This window comes from Terrapene carolina, unplaced genomic scaffold (assembly GCF_002925995.2).
Source record: "Terrapene carolina triunguis isolate 2854851 unplaced genomic scaffold, T_m_triunguis-2.0 Scaffold23, whole genome shotgun sequence".
Lineage (NCBI taxonomy): Eukaryota > Metazoa > Chordata > Testudines > Emydidae > Terrapene > Terrapene triunguis.
In genome coordinates this window covers 2574012-2594053 of record NW_020664374.1, presented here as the reverse complement: position 1 = coordinate 2594053, position 20042 = coordinate 2574012, and the positions used below count along the sequence as shown (strand labels likewise).

Below are 20042 nucleotides of genomic sequence, written 5' to 3'. Positions count from 1 at the left end.
TAACTTTATACTCACACACCTAGTTAATTTTTTTGATTCCTTTTTCACTCTGAAGTAATTACATGAACATAACATTTTGAAAGACTTTGGTAGTAGATATATTACTCTAATTTCAAATGGTGTATGGACAACTTAGGGCTTGTCTCCATTTACTGTGGATCGATTTAGCGGGTCTAATGAAGACCACCTAAATTGACTGCCGATTGCTCTCCCCTCGACTGCAGTAGTCCACCGGAACAGAAACGTAAGGTAAGTCGACGCGAGAGTTTCTCCCATCGACCCAGCATGGTGTAGACACTGCTATAAGTTGACCTAAGATACGTCGACTCTAGCTACGTTACTCACGTAGCTGGAGCTGTGTAACTTACGTCGACTTAGCCCCGTAGTGTAGACCTGCCCTTAAGAAGGAAGAACATCAAGGCTCTTCAGGAAACCAATAAGAGTTACAGAACAGCCTAGAAGCTTAAAGGGGAAGGAGAATGGGTATTGTTACCAGTAATTGGAGAGCAGTATATGATGCTAGTGTGCAAAATCAACTGTCTATAGATGTTGGAGAAGGGTTTGCATGGAGTTGTGTGTTGTCTAGATGATGGTCAGGATATCTGAAATGGCTCTGTATAAAGCTGGGTACCTTTTTTTTCTATCGTGTGCTGAATTTGCAAGATGGTGGTTTCTCATTTTAACTGTATTACATTTAAAAGCTGCTGATCAGTATTGCAGATAACGAGTGTTTAGTGACTACCAAACATCAGTTTGTGAATTGATCTATGTCAACATAACTAGAAAAAGTGGGAGGGAATAAGTGGTGAAAGCAGAATTATTCTGAAGAAAAGTATAAACACTGAGAGTTAAGTAACGAGAAGGAAGGGATTCAGGGTCATCTCAAAGTATGAGCTTCATTGAAGAACAGTCTCCATTTCTTGGCTTTAGTTGTTTAACAGAATAAATCAGACATTTTGGGCATGTCAAAAACTTGGTTAAGGATGTTTTAACATTCTTCTATGCTAACATAGTTGCTTTCAGTGTAAAAGCCATTTTAGAAATAACTGAAGCACTTCACCATGGACCCGACAGATTAGGTAAAATACTCCTCCATAGGAATTTATTTTAGTACTCCTCTTATCCTTCCCTTCTTGTTTTAAGTGGATTTTTTTTTTTTTTTTGGGCCCTAAACATATATTGTGAAGGAAGTTACCTCATATTTTGACCTTGGTCCTGTGTGTGTGTGTGTGTGTGTGTGAGTTCTTTTTGAGAACTCTTTTTAAATCCCCTCATTTAAACAAGACACTCAACCTTATAGTTGATTTAGACTGGGTTCATTTAAATCAACATTTTCCCTTAACTGGGCACTCTTCAAGGAGGAGGCAGCTGAGTGCACGTCTTAGTATTTCTAGCCCCTTCTATTCTAAGGACCAGCAATCAAACCTAAGTTGCCCACATGACAGTTCAGAGATATGTTAGGCCATTTGACTGTTCATTAACTTGCTTGTTTGAGAAATGTGATATATAACTGCATATATGTATTTAAACTACAATACAAATAGTATGCATTTGCACTGGTAACTTGTAATGTAGCTATACAGTCAGTACCAGGTTTACAATGCTGCCAATGGTGCCGTGAGAACGGGCCCTGGTGCCTGCACCCCTTCCACTTGTCTTCTTCCCCCCTGAGGTCATGCCTTCTGCTTGCTCCTCTCTGCCCCCTCATCCCCATACGAATGGCGGGTGGGGTCTCGGGAGGTGGGGCCCAAAAAAGATTAATCCTGTCCTGTATGCAGTATGTAATGTTATGCTGGAAGGTGTTAATAGCGGCTATCAAGAGGATCTTTGATGTCTAGAAAATCTCAGATCTGGTTAAAGCTGATGACTGTGCGAACCACATTTACCTCCTGCTAGAAGGGGCAATTACTTACTCCTTTAAGTAGCAATAGCTGGAAACAATAGGAGACTACTTACATGGTGAATCTTCAGCAGGGCTAAGTTGTGTGGTCTGAGGGGTTTCCCTGGGACTGGTGAAAAATGCAGTTCAGAGGTTAGTTTTGCAAGCAAGCCAGCAGACATCAAGAGAAGCTAGTCATGAATGTGGCTTTGAAAGACTGCTGAGAAAGAGAGCACCTTAGGCACTGAATTGTCTGTAGGAGCATACTTGGGAAAGTGATCAAGGAAACTGCCCACTGTTTTTCTTCTGATTTCTGGGAAACAGGACATTATGTGCAGTTTTTGTAAATAAAGAGTGTTGTTCCAAAGAATATACCTGACTCGTAACACCCCTTTCTCCTAACAGAAACAATCCTGCAAGGTCCAAAATGTTGGCTAACTGCTCCAGCCAGCCGGAGCAACATTCTTGCCCTTTAACCATTGAGGTGATATATTTAGATATCTGCACTGCATCTAAGAACATAAGAGCTGCCATACTGGGTCAGACATTGGGTCCATCTTGCCCAATATCCTGTCTCCAGCAGTGGCCTGTACCATGCTTCAGGAGGAGTGTACAGACCAGGGCAGTTATGGGGTGTTATCCACCGATCTTCCACTCCTGGCTTCTGATAGTCTGAGGTTTAGGGTCGCTCCGAGCATGGGTTTGCATCCCTGACCATCTTGATTAATGGCCATTGATGACCTATTCTCCATGAACTTATCCAGGTTGTTTTTTTTTTTTTTTAACTATACAATATCCCACGGTGGTGAATTCCACAGGCTAGTTGTGCAATGTGCGGAAAAAGTACTTCTTGTTTGTATTAAACCTGCTGCTTATTAATTTCGTCAGGTGACCCCTGCTTTTTGTATTGTGGAAAAAGGTAAATAACAGTTTTCTCTTCATTTTTTTCCCACATTGTTCATGATTTTATGGACCTCTATCGTATCGTCCCTTAGTCATCTATTTTCTAATAGACCTAATCTTTTGTCTCTCCTCATGAAGAAGCTATTCCATACCCTAGATCATATTTTCCAGTTCCACTATATCCTTTTTGAGATGGGGTGACCAGAACTGGACACAGTATTCAAGGTGTGGGAATACCATGGATTTATATAGTGGCATTATATTTTCTCACATTTTCTATCATTTTCTAACATATTGTTACCCTTTTTGACCACTGCTGTGTATTGAGGGGATATTTTCAGAGAACTAGCCATAGTGACTCCAAGATCTTTCTTGGGTGGTAATAGCTAATTCAGAATGCATCATTGTATATGTATAGTTTGGAAAAAATAATCCTATGTACATTACTTTGCACTTATCATCACTGAATTTCTTCTCCCATTTTGTTGCCTAGTCACCCAGTATAGTGAGAGCCCTCTGTAACTCCTGACAGTCTGCTTTGTACTGCTTTGAATATATTGAACAGCACAGGTCCCAGTACAGACCGTTGGGGGACCCCGCTGTTCACCTCGCTGCATTATGAAAACTAACCATTTGTTCCTACCCTTTGTTTCCTGTCTTTTAACCAGTTACTGATACATGAGAGGACCTTCCCACTTATCCCATGGCAACTTAGTTTCCTTGAGAGTCTTTGGTGAGGGAACTTCGGCATAGGCTTTCTGAAAATCCAAGTACACTATATTAACTGGATCATCCTTATCCACATGCTTGTTCACTCCCTCAAAAATTCTAATAGCTTGGTGAGGCATGACTTCCCTTTGCAAAAGCCTCATTGACTCATCAGACACAAACATGTTTTGGTGAAAATTCTGTTCTTTTCTATAGTTTCTACCAGTCTGAAGTTAGACTCACCAGTCTGTAATTGCCAAAATCTCCTCTTGAGCCTTTTTCAAAAATCAGCATTACATTAGCTACCTTTTGGTTATCTGGTACAGAGGATGATTTCAGTGATAAGTTACATACTACAGTTAATAGTTCTGCAATTTCAATATCAGAGTTCCTTCAGGACTCTTGGCTGAGTGCCATTTGGTCCTGGTGACTTATTACTGTTTATCATTTTGTTCCAAAACCTCTTCTACTGGCACATTAATTTGGGACAGTACTTCAGATTTGTCACCGCAGAAGAATAGCTCTCATGTGGGTATGTCCCCCACATCCTCTACAGCAAAGACCAATGCAAAGAATTAACTTATCTTCTCTGCAATGGCCTTGTCTTCCTTGAGTGTTCTTGAACACCTTTTTCTGACTATACTGGAAGTATGACAGGAGATGCTGGATGTAGCTTAATTAGGCCGCAACTTTATTTGTCAATGTCTGGGAGTATCCTGCAGATAAATATGTACAGTGCTGGTAATTTGAGGGGGGGGAGGGCAGAGGGGTGCTGCTGTCAGCCCTTCCACTATACTCATCCTGGTCCCCAGCCAGCCTGCTGCTGCCCTCCATTTTGAATGAGGGTTAAGGGGAGGCTATAAGGGACCAGGGAGTTGACTCCCTGCCATAGGAGCCCTGAAGCATCATGTTTGTGTTCCTTTAAATAAAAACAAAAACAACTCTCCCCCCCACCCCCCAAACCTCCTTTAAATTGTTTACCAGTCCACTTTTTCTGATTACTATATCCCTTCCCTTTGGAATACATACACTGGACATCTGCCACAAGGAGGCACTAGCAGTTACTGTGGCTACCTCTTCCCCCATACCTAGGTCTGGGTTCCCAGACATCTACTATTGTCTTCTTTAATATTGGCCAAAAATGCATCAGCTCCAAACTGACAGGTAGACCTCATCTTCCCTGAATAATACTGGTGCTATGTCTGAATGAGAAATTTACTTAGCCAAATTCATAGATGGCATGGGGGCATATCTCCCTGTTCACATATCTCCTAGCCTTGTCAACCCAAGGGAGCGTTCACACCCTTGTGTTGCAGCATGTCCTACCAAATAATTTTTACTCCTGGAAAAAGTTCCAGGATCTGCCCCAAGTCCTTCTTAATTCTGAGCATTAAGTCCACCCCTTGACATGTTCTCAAATCACTTCCCCTGAGGAGAACCACAATCAAATCTGGGACTTGCTCATGGGCCACCATGGTGTACAGAAGTGGCATCAGCTGGTTGCATAATATGCCCTTTCTCTCATGCCAGCTCAGAACTTGCTTCACCGTTGAGGCCTAGCTGCAAACTTCCAGACAACGTGGAAGTCCGCCTGTCGGCCCAGAAAACTATACTGTGCCCACAGATCCACGATACCATCTGCCTGTCGTGTCTGCCAGCATCTGGAATTAATGCTGGGGAAAATTAACACTGATTTCTCACCTGGAGTCTCATGTACATTCTGTATAGTTCAGAATGCCAGTGCCCAGTTGCCTGGATTACACTAGCTCCCCAGACCTAGCTGGGCTGCTGCTGTTGCTGCCCTGATCCTGAATGAGCGGGAACTGATTTTGTGTGCTGGCAGCTCCAACCTTGTCAGTTCTGGTCTTAAAACTGTAACAAACTGGTATGTTGTGAGGGGACTTTAATCACCATGATCAAGAGGGGCCCATACCCCAAGAAAGGGCTAGATAATAAGACAGAAAATATCATATTGCCTCTATATAAATCCATGGTATGCCCACACCTTGAATACTGCGTGCAGATGTGGTCGCCCCATCTCAAAAAAGAGATATTGGAAAAGGTTCAGAAAAGGGCAACAAAAATGATTAGGAGTATAGAACAGCTTCCATATGAGGAGAGATTAATAAGACTAGGACTTTTCAGCTTGGAAAAGAGGAGACTAACGGGGGATATGATAAAGGTCTATAAAATCATGAGTGGTATAGAGAAAGTAAATAAGGAAGTGTTATTTTCTCCTCCTTGTAATGCAATACAAATGAAATTAATAGGTAGCAGGTTTAAAACAAACACAAGAGTATTTTTTCACTCAATGCACTGTCAACCTCTGGAACTCCTTGCCCAGAGGGTGTTGTGAAGGCTAGTACTATAACAGGGTTCAAAAGGGAGCTAGATAGATTCATGAAAGATAGCCATTGATGGACCTATTAGCCAGGATGGGCAGGAATGGTGTCCCTAGCCTCTGTTTGCCAGAAGCTGGGATTGGGTGACAGGGCATGGATCACTTGATGATGACCTGTCCATTCCCTTTGGGGCACCTGCCATTGGCCACTGTCAGAGGACAGGATACTGGGCTTGATGGACCTTTTGGTCTGACCCAGTATGGCCGTTCTTATACCTCCCTGCCCTTTTTGCCAAGTAGGCCCTCCACAGGGAAGATCCTGGACTTGCTACCCTTCTAAAATAATGGATTCTTTCCAGCCTCCTTGATCCATCTCTGACCTCCTCAAGGTTAATGTCACCGATTGCCCCTTGCAATATATATCCTTCAATTCCAAAGCCCATCCAGAAGAATCCCTACAGGACCCAGGTACTAGTTCGCTGATCCTAAGAGCTTAAAAAAATACTACTAGAAATGCAGCCCTAAACAAGGCCACCGCTTGTCCACGCTTGACATATGGGCTCTGGGCGCTGCACCCGATCCCTAAGCATATTAAAAGCGGTGGGATGACACCTGGGGCTGGTGTTTCCAATCAGTCTGCTAGAAACCGCAGAATTAAAAATCCGCTACAAGGATCTGGGCAATCATTCAGCCTACTGACAAATGTAAGGCCTAGTAGGTGAGTGGAGATTGTTGATGACGCCAGTTGCCAGGTGGCTAATAACACCTTATACTACAGCACCCTTTCCTTGCAATGGGCCATATAGATGACAGGCCCTCCCGCTCCTGAAATTGCACAAAATTGTTAAAACGTCTCTAATAGCTTTGCAGTGTTCACAGAGCCACTGAGCTCTGCGCTACGCTGACAGGCATAATATGCCAAAGTTCTATAGTGCTAGTGGCATCTATTTGGGTTCCTTGCCAGCTCCTGAAATCTGTCCAACTGAAAACGAGACGATGCATCTGCTGTGCCATTATCAACCCTGGGAACATGTTTGGAAGAGGAAACGGGTGTTAATGCTTAAATATTATAGTACAGATGCCCTCACCAGCCTCATAACTTGAGTGTGATCTGCAGGGCAGGCGATTGATAACATGTACCGCCACCGTGTTGTCACACCATAAGCGCACCCTGTTGTTAACAAACTGTTCCCAAATGGCCACTGCCACCAAAATTGGAAAAAATTCCAGAAATGTTAAATTCTGCTCTGTCCCTTTTTCTGTCTAGATCAGTGGTCTCCAATCTCTGTAAGCACAGGATCACTGTTTGAATTTAAGTGCAACACAGGATCTATCTCAAAGAAGATGTAGAAATAACAGTAATCACACAAACCCAAACACTGTTGCCCCACCCCTGCCCTTCCCCTTCTCTGCGGCCCCGCCCCACTCACTCCATCCCCCTTCCGTCTGTCGCTTGCTCTCCCCAACCCTCACTCACTCTCACTAGGCTGGGACAGGGGATTGAGGTGTTGGCTCTGGGCTGGGGCCGAGGGGTTTGGAGTGTGGGAGGGGCTCCTGGCTGAGCCTGGGGCAGGGGGTTGGGGTGCAGGAGAGGGTTCAGGGTGCGGGCTCTGGGAGGGAGTTGGGGCCAGAGGTTGGGGTGCAAGAGGGGGTGTAGGCTCTGGGGGGGAATTTGGGTGGGGGGGGGGGCTCGGGGTTGGAGGGGGACGTTGGGGTGTGGGTTCCAGCCGGTCGCCGGCACAATGGGGCTAAGGCCGCCGCTCCCGGAAGTGGACAGCATGTCCGGCAGCGGCTCTTGGAGAGAGGGGTGGAATGGCAGGTGGCTCCGCCCGCTGCCCCCATCCGCAGGCATGGTCCACGCAGTTCCCATTGGCCATGGTTCCCTGTTCCCGGCCAAGGGGAGCTGCGGGGGCGGTGCCTGCAGGTGAGGGCAGTTCCTGCCTCCATGTGGGGCCAGGGCAGGCAGGGAGCCTGCTTTAGCCCCGCTGTGCCACTGGACTGTTAGCGGACGATCTACTGGTTTGGCCGCAGCAGGGTTGGCAATCCTAGACTGAGACTGAGATTGACTGTCAGAGGCTCCATGATTGACCAGTCAGTTGTGATCTACTGGTTGGTGACCACTGATCTAGATGGAGAGCCACTTCTGTCTGCACAACCTGCCTTGGTAAAATACTCCCAAATTTGTACCTCTTAAGTATCACAGTGGATCTTTAAATCAGCCTTGAATATCCATTCCTCCCTCCACAATGACACTCCATTAAAATGGATCTAACTGTTCCCACATCCTCAAATTCCTCCTTTGTCTCGCTAGTAACTCATAAAATGAGATCTAGCTATGCCTGTGGTGGCCGCTGCAAGCCGAATGCAGAATGCCCACCTTTGGGCTGCTGCTTGACAAACGCAGTTAAGATGCCCAATAATAGATTGTAGCTCATTGAATGTAATTTTCCAAGCTGCTGTACCTCTCCTAATCAAGCCCAGTAGCTGCTGAAGCTTACCCTGAGGGAGTTGTGATATACCTGCTATTGTATCTGGCTCAATACCGAGCTATCAGTGTAAGGCCTCTATTTTTTCCCTGGTAGAAGTACCCCCGTTTTTTAGCCAAGGCTTGAAAGACGTCCATCAGGCTAACACACACTTGTCTGAATTTGCCTTGCCCATGACAAAATGTCATGTTAAGTAATGCCCTACATGCTGCAAAGCAGTTTTTTGCATTGCTTCTAAGTTTCTCAAATACTGAACAGGATATTGTCCATCCTATTGGCATAGCTTTTTAAAAATAATTGCCCTTCGAAAGAGAAACCCAAAAGGTTAAAGTCAGAAGGATGCATTGGCAGGAGTGTGACTTGATATCACATTTGATCATGAGTGCCTCTGGGCCACAAGACCTAACTGTGCACAGCCTCCTCAACGGAGGAATAGCGCATGCAACACAAGGCTGGGTCTATTCCATCATTAACTGAGCTACCCTATGGGTATGACAGGTGGTAAATTAAGCAATATTCACCCAGAGCTGCCTTAGGGACCAAGCCTAGGGGAGAAATCTGCAAGTTCCATATTGATAAATGATTGAATGGCTCTGCTACTCTATTCTCCTTTAATTCTTGTGTAATCTAATATAGAATCATAGAATATCAGGGTTGGAAGGGACCTCAGGAGGGATTGCCCCTCAAAGCAGGACCAATCCCCAGACAGATTTTTGCCCCAGATCCCTAAATGGGCCCTTCAAGAATTGAACTCACAACCCTGGGTTTAGCAGGCCAATGCTCAAACCACTGAGCTATCCCTTCCCCTTTCCCTTCCCCACTAAGGACGTCAGATTTTTTGACATCACATGACTTCTTTCCCCAGGAAGCGGGTCCTAAACCCCGCAGTAAACCCACCTCATAAATGTGTTTCACCTGTCTTTTTAGGGTAATCCAAAGGCGCACCCTTAACATCTCCAGTTTAACTGAAAATGGTGATCTTGTACAGCTCATTTTCAGCTCTCCCCTTCCCTTCTTGTGCCTTGGCCCCCATGCCCTGCTCCTGCCCGAGGGGTCTGTGGGCAGCACCTGACTTATCCCTCATTCTTTTTCCCCCAATGTGGCCTTTCCTGCCTGCTCTAGCAATTGTGGGCTGTTTGGGCAAGCATGCCTACATTTGCAGATGTTACAAAAACACCCACTTTCATTAAATGTCCAGCATTATCAGCTTCTGGCAGGTGTGCTGTGGAATGCACAGGTCCCTGTGGTGTCATCCACTCTAATCATGGTGTATGATGATGTAGTATTTCACACTGGATCACAGTTTGTGTTGCTGCCCTCAATTTAAGCTGTTCATCATAGTTAAATCAAGCCATGCTGCCGAATGTATTATGCCCTCCTGATTACAGTAAAAGCTGTGTTATCCGGCACTTTACCAACAGGAAAGCTCTATAAACCGGCATTTCTGATCTTCATTGAAAGTCCGGTTTATAGTTCGGTTGGTGCGGGGCCGGCAGGCTCCTTACCTGGCTCTGCGTGGCTCCCTGGAAGTTGTGACATGTCCCTGCCGTTCCTAGGTGGAGGAACAGCCACGAGTGGTTCGGAGTGCGGAAGGTGGTGCGGGGCGCAGGCTCTGGGAGGGAATTTGGTGCGGGAGGGGATAGGTAGTAGGGGCGTGGGAAGCATTCTGAGGTGCCAGATCTGGGCAGTGCTCACCTTGGGCGTCTCCCTGCAAGTGGCGACCTTCTCCCTGCTGCTCTTGGGGGGAGGTAGTTCCTGGAGCAGCAATTCTGTCCCATGAATTCACATTCCCTATCAGTGTGAGAGTTGTAGAGAACTCAGCTATCTCCTCCCGCTCCTGATTAAGGGTTCCTGCCCCCTGGCGAGGGGTCTGCCCTTCCGGACTATTGCCTGTCTCCCATTATTACCATCTCCAGTCCCCCCCACCCATGAAAGCTCCCAGCTGCTCCAATAACTGAAGGTTAGCTTGCAACAGCTGTGTAATGCCACTGACTTCTGTAGGTGAGTTTACCCCAGATATCCCTGACACAGCTCCTAGGACACTTCCCCCTGTCCCCCCTCCACCTATCTTAGATCTGTTACCCTACTCGGTTTGGTGTCTCCTGATCTTCGGGGGGAAGGGTAAGTGACCATTCTCCCCTCCCCCTATATGTCCCCTGAGAGGAGAAGTGGGCAAGTTCCCCAAACCCTGCTGAGGTCCCTCCCACAGTCATGATTTGCAGCATTGGATGGAAAAGGACTCCCTTTCACACCCCGCCCCTGCAACCTCCCACTGGTGCTGATTAAAGTCATCCCTGCTAGCCATGTAGCTCTGCTGTCCTGCAATCTGTTCAAATGTCCTGGCTCTAGGTGATCCACTACACCTTGTAAGTCTTGTGGTGGCCCCACTGCCTGTTTGACAGGCTTCCTGCTTCGGATATACTTAAAAATGTTTTTTACTATTACTTTCTTTGTGTTTAGCAAGTTGCTTCTCAAATTCTTTCTTGGCTTGACTTACATTTTTCTGTTTTACTTGCCAGAGTTTGTGCTCCTTATTTTCTTCATTAGGATTTGACTTCCAAATTTTAAAGGATGCTTTTTTTGCCTCCAATGACCTCCATCACTCTGCTATTTAGCCGTGGTGGCATTTTTTTGGTCCTCTTACTGTCTAATTTTGGTTGTACGTTTAGTACAATGAATGTGTATATAATTACATATAGACATCATGCATAAAATTAGAGTAACCACCTCTTGTATGGGTTTACTTTTGACACTGAAACAGAGACAGTTGTTGCCTGTTAAATTGTTTGTCATGTTGTCCATAGAATATGAAAGCAAGTAATCTAAGTAGACTGATGTGAAATACCAATAATTGGAAACAAAATCTATACCAATAAAAACAATCTGTAGTAGGCTTACCATCTGTTTCTATTATGTTGAAAAATCCTTACCCTTCAATGCAATTTTTAACAGTGACTTATGGATTTCTAGGTAAAAATGGTCACCACGTTGTCTAGTGAAATGTGAAACCTAGCACCTGTGGCAGCTAAATCAGCATTTGTTTCTTTCTCATCTCACTCTTTATGACAGTAGTGCTGTGAATTTGAGGACAGAGTTTGACCTTGGTTCTAGGTTAGAAAGGTACTCTACGGCAAATAAATGGATGGATCTCTTTTTCAAAAATAGCTTAACTGGTTCAATTTTTTATTTCTTTAGATGACAGCATTGAATGCCAGACTGGATCAAAGAAGGAAGAACAAAATGACAAAGAAAAGAAAGATGAAGAGGAAACTCCACTACCTACTTATAGGGCCAAATCGATTGTTGAGAGTTGGGTGTGGGGTAAACAACCAGGTATTATGAATGTTTCAGTAATTCTTTTTATGGCATTAAGTACTTGAAACAATTAGAACTAATTGGATCAAATGCATAAGTTGAGTGCATTTGTCACATTAGCTGAATACTTCTGCTAGGCTAAATGATCAGTAGCAAAATAGTTAACAGTGTTGACATTTAAATTTGTCATCTTTAGGTTTTGGTGTTAACTTCATTAACATGAACAAGGAGAGTTCACACCCCTCTGAGCTTTTGTTTCAGGTGTGTCCAGAGAGTTGGACAGACTTTACTACATCAGTGTACTATTGTACCTTGCACTATGAAGTTAGATTGTTTCGTGTCAACCTATTTGTGCAAGTCTCTACATTTAAATTGGTCTCCAACAGACGTAAGCACCCTGTTATGGTGATTGCAGTAAAATCGCTCCCTGAACGGTGGAGAGCCATGGCTGACCTACTGAGGTCAATGCAGTGGAAGTATAGATGCTGTATGACCTGTGTTAACCCCAATAGTTCTCCAGGAGCTGTCCCACATGCCCCATTCCCTTTAAATGCTCTGCCCAGGGAACGTGGAGACCAGAGGCTACCCCCTTCTTTAATCTCCCCCACATATTTTTTGAAATGCCTTTTCCTGATTGCCCACCTCGCAGCTCTCCCTTGCTGTGTGTAACTGACCATGCTAGTTGCACACACTAGATGGGTTCCCCTGCCTGGACTAAACAGGAGGTATTAGATCTCTTGGGCCTGTGAGGAGAAGATGCTGTGCAGGCACAACTACTGATGAGCTGTAGAAACGTGGATATCTATGAGCAAATTGCATAGAGGATGCTGGCAAGGGGGTATGAGAAGTTTCAGCAGCAGTACCTCATGAAAGCGAATGAACTATGGCAGGAAGACCAATTTTCAACCTGGTGCTGAGTTGTGGACCAGCTGCTTTTACAATGAACTGCATGCCATTCTTGGTGGAGACTCTACCAGCGCCCCACAGACTGCTCTGGATATTTCAGAAGAGCCTAAGACACAGACCCCTGCCATGAACAGCCAGGAGGATGAGGAAGAAAAGGAGGGAGGAGACTCACCAGTATGTCCAGTGATGTCACAAGCCATGACCTCTTTGAAACTTCACCACCATGTAACTAAATCCATCAGCCCAGCAATGACGATGCTGATGAAGAGAAAGAGACCTTGGGTAAGTGTGTGTATGCATTTTCCCTTACAATCTTTAAATATAAAGGTGGCACCTGGTACATCGCCACTTGTCATGACACAGGTGTTGATTTTTCATCGTTTTACTCACATGGGAAGAGGTAGCATTACAACAAACAGAGGTGGATGTGGTATGTGCTTTTCATTCCCCTGTTGGGTTATGGAGGGGGCAACGGGGAGCAGATTGTTTATGTACATAGGGATGCCCCTTGTAGCCTCCTGAGAGAGCTCAATGAAACTTTCATGGAGATACTCTTCAATCCTTTCCCAAAGGTTTCAAGGGATGGCCGATTTTCTTTCTTTCTCTGTGGTAGGATACTTTTCCCAGGCCACCCTTGTGGTGAGTTTGGCTGGCACCATTGCAGTAAACAGGCTAGCAGAAACTGAGCCCTTTGCTGTTGTTACCCACAGGAATGAGATCTGCTAAAATCACCGTAATCTGGAACATTCATGCCAATATTCAGTGCCATTTTCCTATATCTAGGGCCCTACCAAATTCACGGGCATGAAAAACACGTCACGGACCGTGAAATCTGGTCTTTTGGGTGCTTTTACCCTATACTATTCTGATTTCACAGGGGAGACCAGTGTTTCTCAAATTGAGGGTCCTGACCAAAAAGGGAATTGTAGGGGATCACAAGGTTATTTTAGGGGGGTTGTGGTATTGCCACCCTTCTATGTTGCCTTCAGAGCTAGGCAGCCAGAGAGCGGCGGCTGTTGTCCGGGCGCCCAGCACTGAAGGCAGCGTCAGCGGGGCGCCCCCCCCCCCCCCCCCCAGCAGCAGTGCAGAAGTAAGGGTGGCAATCCCATACCATGCCACCCTTACTTTTGTGCTGCTGTCTTCAGAGCTGGGCAGCTGGAGAGTGGCGGCTGTTGACTGAGGGCTTGCTTCTGCTTCTGCGCTGCTGCTGCTGGTGGTTCTGCCTTCAGAGCTGGGATCCAGGCTAGCAGCCGCCACTCTCCAGCTGCCCAGCTCTGAAGGCAGCAGCAGCTCAGAAGTAAGGGTAGCAGTACCGCAACCCCCCCCCCGCCCCCCACAATAACCTTGTGACCCCTTCCCCCCACAACTCCTTTTTGGGTCAGGATCCCTGCAATTATAGCACCATGACATTTCAGATTTAAATAGATGAAATCATGAAATTTATTATTTTAAAAATTCTATGATTGTGAAATTGACCAAAATGGACCGTGAATTTGGTAGGGCCCTACCTATACCCATAGACTAGAGACCCCAAAATTTTGTTTCATTCAACTATAATTTCTTGTTTCTGGTGGGCTGTACTCACTGTAGCTGGAACTGGAGAGCAGTGCTGTGCGGCGGTGCTTCAAAGCTGAAGTGGCAATAAGTATGTCTTACTAAATGTTGTTACGGGAATAAAGGAAGGGAGTTTTGAAGCTGATCTTTTCCTTTCTGTTGTGACTGTAAGTCCAATGATACCTTTTTTTTTTTTTTTTTTTTTTTATATCAGCAGCAACTGCTTTTTCAGCCTTGTGGGGTGCCCCCTGATGAGGAGACAGAGGAGGACATGTTTAGTGAAATCCTGCAAGCCAGTGCTGCATCTGACTGAGCAAAAGACCTTGAGAGCCCTCATGGCAGACAACAAGGAGAAGGACAGAGCAGACAGAAGAGAGGCCCAAGAAAAGGAGAGGGAGATGTACCAGGACATGATGGATCTTCTCAAGCAGCAAACACAAATGCTGTAGGTCCAAGTTGACCTACAGGTCCAAATACTCAGACTCCTCAACCTATTGCAGTCCTTAGAGAACTCTGTGGTAGCAGCTCCTTACTCCCCCCGTGTTCTGCACTCCTCCCTCTCTAAGCCTGGGGAAAACGACAGCTTCACATACACTGATGTGTGAGAACCATGGTTGGTGTATGTTAAGCTACAACAGATTATGTGCACTGAAATGGATAGAAATGTTTGCTCCCTTTCCAATTTCATTCCCCCATTAATTTATGTTTACAGTTTATATTGCATTGCTGCTTGTTTTGCACATTGTTTTTGCCAGTCAATAAATTTTCATTTTTTGAAAATAAAATGATCTTTATTAGTTCACACCATTTATTGTTGAAGGCACAAAGGTATTCAGAGCACCCAGTACTTGTAAATGTAGAGCACCACAGAATTCATAGGTTCAAGAAAACACCCAGTCATATTTATAAATGTAAAGCAAGCACCACATAATTCATAGCTTTAGTAACAAATATCATCTAAAATGTTTATAAATGTACAGCAAGTGCTATGCAATTTGTAGCACAACCCAAAACTTCAGGCCTGGAGAATAATCCAGCACAGAACGCTACTACAGCTGACTATTAAAGTTTTCTTTCAAAACCACCCTCAACTGCTCAGCTCCATGTTGAACTCATGTGTTTGGTTGCTCAGTCAGCAGAGAGCTGCTCCACAACCGCCCTCCCGTGATATACAAATTTTGGCATCTATACACCGATGTAACTTGTATTGACCAAAGTTTGTAGACCATGGTCTTTGTCATCTAAAATGGGAGTAGGATCCTAAAGGAAGGAGAAAGAGGTAGAGGGGTATGTGTTTAAAATTTTCTTGGTGCGGTAGTGGACTAAAGAATGAGATCTTTCTAATCCATGCTTTAGTCCTCATTATAGCAGACTTCTCACTCTGCTATAATGTTAATATGTTACGGCTTGTTTACAAAATGGAGCTTTGCTAGAATAGCTGTTGTGCTTTAAAATCATACCCTACTTTAATGCAATTCAACTTTCAAGTGTAGACAAGTCTTTAGACTAAGGGTATGTCTACACTACGAGAGTAGTTCGATTTTAGTTAATTCGAATATTTGCAATCGATATTAGAAAGTCGAACGTGTGTGTCCACACCGAGGACAGTAATTCGACTTTGTCAGTCCACACTACCAGGGAAAGCGTCGACATTGGAAGCAGTGCACTGTGGGCAGCTATCCCACAGTTCCCGCAGTCCCCGCTGCCCATTGGAATTCTGGGTCGAGCCCCCAATGCCTTCTGGGGGAAAAAAATGTCTCGAGGGTGCTTTTGGGTAACTGTCGTCATCCAATCGTCACTCCCGCCCTCCCTCCCTCCTTGAAAGCGCCGGCGGGAAATCAGTTCGCGCACTTTTCTGGTCAGTGACAGCGCGGACGCCACAGCACCGCGAGCATGGATCCCGCTGCGACCATCGCTGCAGTTGTGGCCGTTGTCAACGCCTCGCAGCTCATCATCCACCTTTCACAGAGGCAGATAGAGAGAAATCAGGCGAGGAGGCTACGGCAGCGGGGTGAGGACCTGAACTCCGAGAGTAGCACACGCCTGTCAGAAACCACGACACCCAGCGCCGAGGACATCGTGTTTGCAATGGGGCATGTGGATTTTGTTGAACGGCGATTCTGGGCCCGGGAAACAAGCACGGACTGGTGGGACCGCATAGTGCTTCTGGTCTGGGATGAATCCCAGTGGCTGCGAAACTTTCGCATGCGGAAGGGGACTTTCCTGGAACTTTGTGACTTGCTGTCCCCTGCCCTGAAGCGCAAGGACACCCGCATGCGAGCAGCCCTGACTGGTATTTACTTGGAGAAGCTTACTGACTCGCTGTGATCTCAGCGAAACCAATATCCCCATCGTTATAGCAGCTTGCTGCGTGCTCCACAATCTCTGTGAGAGCAAGGGGGAGACCTTTATGGCGGGGTGGGAGGTTGAGGCAAATAGCCTGGCTGCTGATTACGCCCAGCCAGACAGCCGGGCGATTAGAAGATCCCAGCGGGACGCGCTGTGCATCCGGGAGGCTTTGAAAGCCAGTTCCAGGACTGAGCAGGGTACCCAGTGACTTTTAAGTTTGTGGACACAGAAGCTGAACTTGCCCCCGTTTCTTTACCCAGTTCCCCCCTTCACCCCCTTCCCAAAAAATAAAATCTGTTCTGTTTTGCTAATGAACACCGTTGTCTTCATTACTCTTTTCGCGGGAATGTTTTAAACCTGGGTTTAGTGTTGTGATGCTAATGATGCTTCTAAACTGCCCTCCCCTGCCACAAAGTCACAGAGCAACCCCGCCCCCCCCCCCCACAGAACATGAAAGCCATCTCCCAGACTGACCAGGGTAACTAGTCACTGCACTGTGTATGTGCCCTGCTGCTGGGCCTGCCCCCTGCTAAAGGTGACTGTCCTGTCTAATTACCAAGCCCCTTCCCCCCCCTTCAGACAGACTCTCCTCCAAAAGAAGAGGATGGAAACAGTAATGAACAGAAACGTATTTTTTATTAACAACCGCACATGGAACGGGGGGGGTGAAACTTGGACGGGGTCTTGTGTGAGGCGGGTAGGAAAGGACTTTTCAGATTTTGGGGAATGAGAGCCTTCTACTGCTATAGCTGTCCGCTGGGGTGAAGTGAAAGTTTTCACGGCCCCTGCCGCCCCTCCGTGTTTGGACTTTGGGTGAGGGGGGTATGGGACTTGGTGGCGGGGCAGGGCGGTTAGAGAGAGACTGCAGCGGGGCTCTCTCCTCCTGCCTCCGGTCCTGCAGAACATCCACAAGGCGGCGGAGCGTGTCCGTTTGCTCCCTCATTAGTCCAAGCAGCGTTTGAGTCGCCTGCTGGTCCTCCTGTCGCCACCTCTCCTCCCGTTCCATGTTTGCCCGGTGCATTTGGGACAAGTTCTCCCTCCACTGTGTCTGCTGGGCTGCCTGTGCTCGGGAGCATCCCATTAGTTCAGCAAACATGTCTTCCCGTGTCCTCTTCTTCCTCCTCCTAATGTGCGCTAGCCTCTGGGCAGATGTGGCTGTGGGAATTGGAAAAAGGGAGTGAATTCCTGAGAGAGATCAATGTATCTGTGAACAGAGAACATAGTCTTGCTCTGTGAACAAGACCATGCAGAGCACCTATCACACGCGCACTGAGGACAAGGTTGAATTTTCGGCCCTCGCCTACAGTGCCTGCGGTCTTGCTGTGGCGAGCTGAGGAGCGGGGCAGCACACCGGACTTTGTCTAGCTGGCAAACATGGTAAGCCGTAGACTTGTGGCTGCTTAAAACTTTAAGAGTGGCACTGGCCTCCTTTCACATAGAAAGCAATGCGAGTCGATGCTGGCAGCAATCCTGCAAGCATGAACTCTGCCCCTGTCCCAGCCCCTCGCGGCTGTAAACCGCGTGGCTGTAAACCGGCGGTTGCAGTTCTGTAAAGGAACGGGCAAGCAGTCCCAATACTAACTGTCCCCTACCTAATTCAAAGCAGGGCATCATGCCAGACATCACCCTCCTGAGGGTCTCGGAGAGCCAGAAGGAGAGGATGCTGCGGGACAGCCTGCAGAAACCGGGGCCATTTGCTGCTATGCTGTGCAAGGCCATGATCCCCGAATACCTGCTGGCGTTGTGGCAGGGAAACGTGTCATACCACGGGGGGCCTAATAAGCTCTCCCTGCCAAAGAACCTGATAATTAGGCTGGAAAGACACCTGCAGGAGGCCTATGAGGAGTTCTCCCCGGGGGATCTCGCCTCTATCCCCGGACACATCGACCAGTTTTTGGGTTAGGTGCCCTTGGAGGGACAAAAGAGTGGAGCGTCTTGGGCAGTGTAATCATGAAGCGGACATTGTTGAATTTTCTTAAAATGGTTCGGACTATACATTGAAGCGGCCAAAGACACAGTAATCATGAAACCCTTTGTTCAGATTCCCCTTTTTGTTGCACTTTCCTGTTTACATGTTTAGAAGCACTTTACCCATTGTTAATATTTCAAATCTTCCTGTTCTGTTATAAATAAAAGTTTACATACTTGAAAGCACTTTAGCTATTGTTAATATTTAAAATATGCAAGTTCTGTTATAAATAAATGTTAAGATATTTAAAACACTTACTGCTTGATCCTTCCCCTGAATCTGTGTCTGGGGTAACAGCGGGGGACGGTTGGTAGGGGATCTCTGTGAGGGTGATGAAGAGCTCCTGGCTGTCGGGGAAATCAGCGGTGCCAGCGCTGTCGACTGCCTCGTCCTCCTCATCTCCTTTTTCATCTTCCCCGTCCGCTAACATGTCGGAGGAACCGGCCGCGGACAATATCCCATCCTCAGAGTCCACGGTCAGTGGTGGGGTAGTGGTGGCGGCCGCACCTAGGATGGAATGCAGTGCCTCGTAGAAACGGGATGTGTGGGGCTGGGATCCGGAGCGTCCGTTTGCCTCTTTGGTTTTTTGGTAGCCTTGTCTCAGCTCCTTGATTTTCACGCGGCACTGCGTTGCATCTCGGCTGTATCCTCTCTCTGCCATGGCTTTAGAGATCTTCTCGTAGATCTTTGCATTCCGTCTTTTGGAGCGCAGCTCGGCAAGCACGGACTCATCTCCCCACACAGCGATGAGATCCAAGACTTCCCGATCAGTCCATGCTGGGGCCCTCTTTCTAGTCTGGGATTGCACGGCCATCTCTGCTGGAGAGCTCTGCATCTTTGCCACTGCTGCTGAGCTCGCCACGGTGTCCAAACAGAAACTGCGATTCAAACTGCCCAGACAGGAAAAGGAATTCAAATTTTCCCGGGGTGTGGCTGGTCAGAGCATCCGAGCTCGGACTGCTGTCCAGAGCGTCAACAGAGTGGTGCACTGTGGGATAGCTCCTGGAGCTATTAGCGTCGATTTCCATCCACACCTAGCCTAATTCGATATGGCCATTTCGAATTTAGCGCTACTCCTCTCGTTGGGGAGGATTACAGAAATCGATTTAAAGAGAGCTCTATGTCGAACTAAATAGCCTCGTGGTGTGGACGGGTGCAGGGTTAATTCGATTTAACGGTGCTAAATTCGACATAAACGCCTAGTGTAGACCAGGCCTAAAACTACTCCTTGTTATGCACATTATTATTGAGCTGTAGTATCGGTGTCTCTAATATGAATTAAAGCATATTTTTAGCTTTGTGTATATTAGATAAAAGTAGCTACACATATAACAGCTACCTTTCAGGAGTCCTGCCATTTTGTGGCTTTACAATTGCTTTTCCCCCCCCTTTTTTAAAAATTACTTTGCTCTCTTGTTACTGTGTGAAAGACCCTACACAAATAGGAGAAACTGACTACGTTTTCAAATAGCTAGCCTTTGACCACACAAAGTTGTCAAGTGCACAGGCACCCAAACTGAAAAGTAGAACTTTTTTCCCTCTTCTATATTTTATAGTGTTTAGGGCACTAGCTTAGGACTTTGGAATTCAGTTCCCTGCTCTTCCACAAACTTCCTGATGACCTTGGACAAG

General features: G+C 46.5%; 1 protein-coding gene across 1 annotated transcript in view; it reads left to right on the top strand.

Moving 5' to 3' along the window:
• Nucleotides 1–20042, top strand: part of LOC112110521 (E3 ubiquitin-protein ligase HERC2) — a 214573-nt gene that overhangs the window by 30443 nt on the left and 164088 nt on the right. The window contains exon 4 of the mRNA XM_024205561.2: nucleotides 11513–11650. Within this exon, the coding sequence (XP_024061329.1) occupies nucleotides 11513–11650 (138 nt within the window). The remainder of the gene's footprint in view (nucleotides 1–11512; nucleotides 11651–20042) is intronic.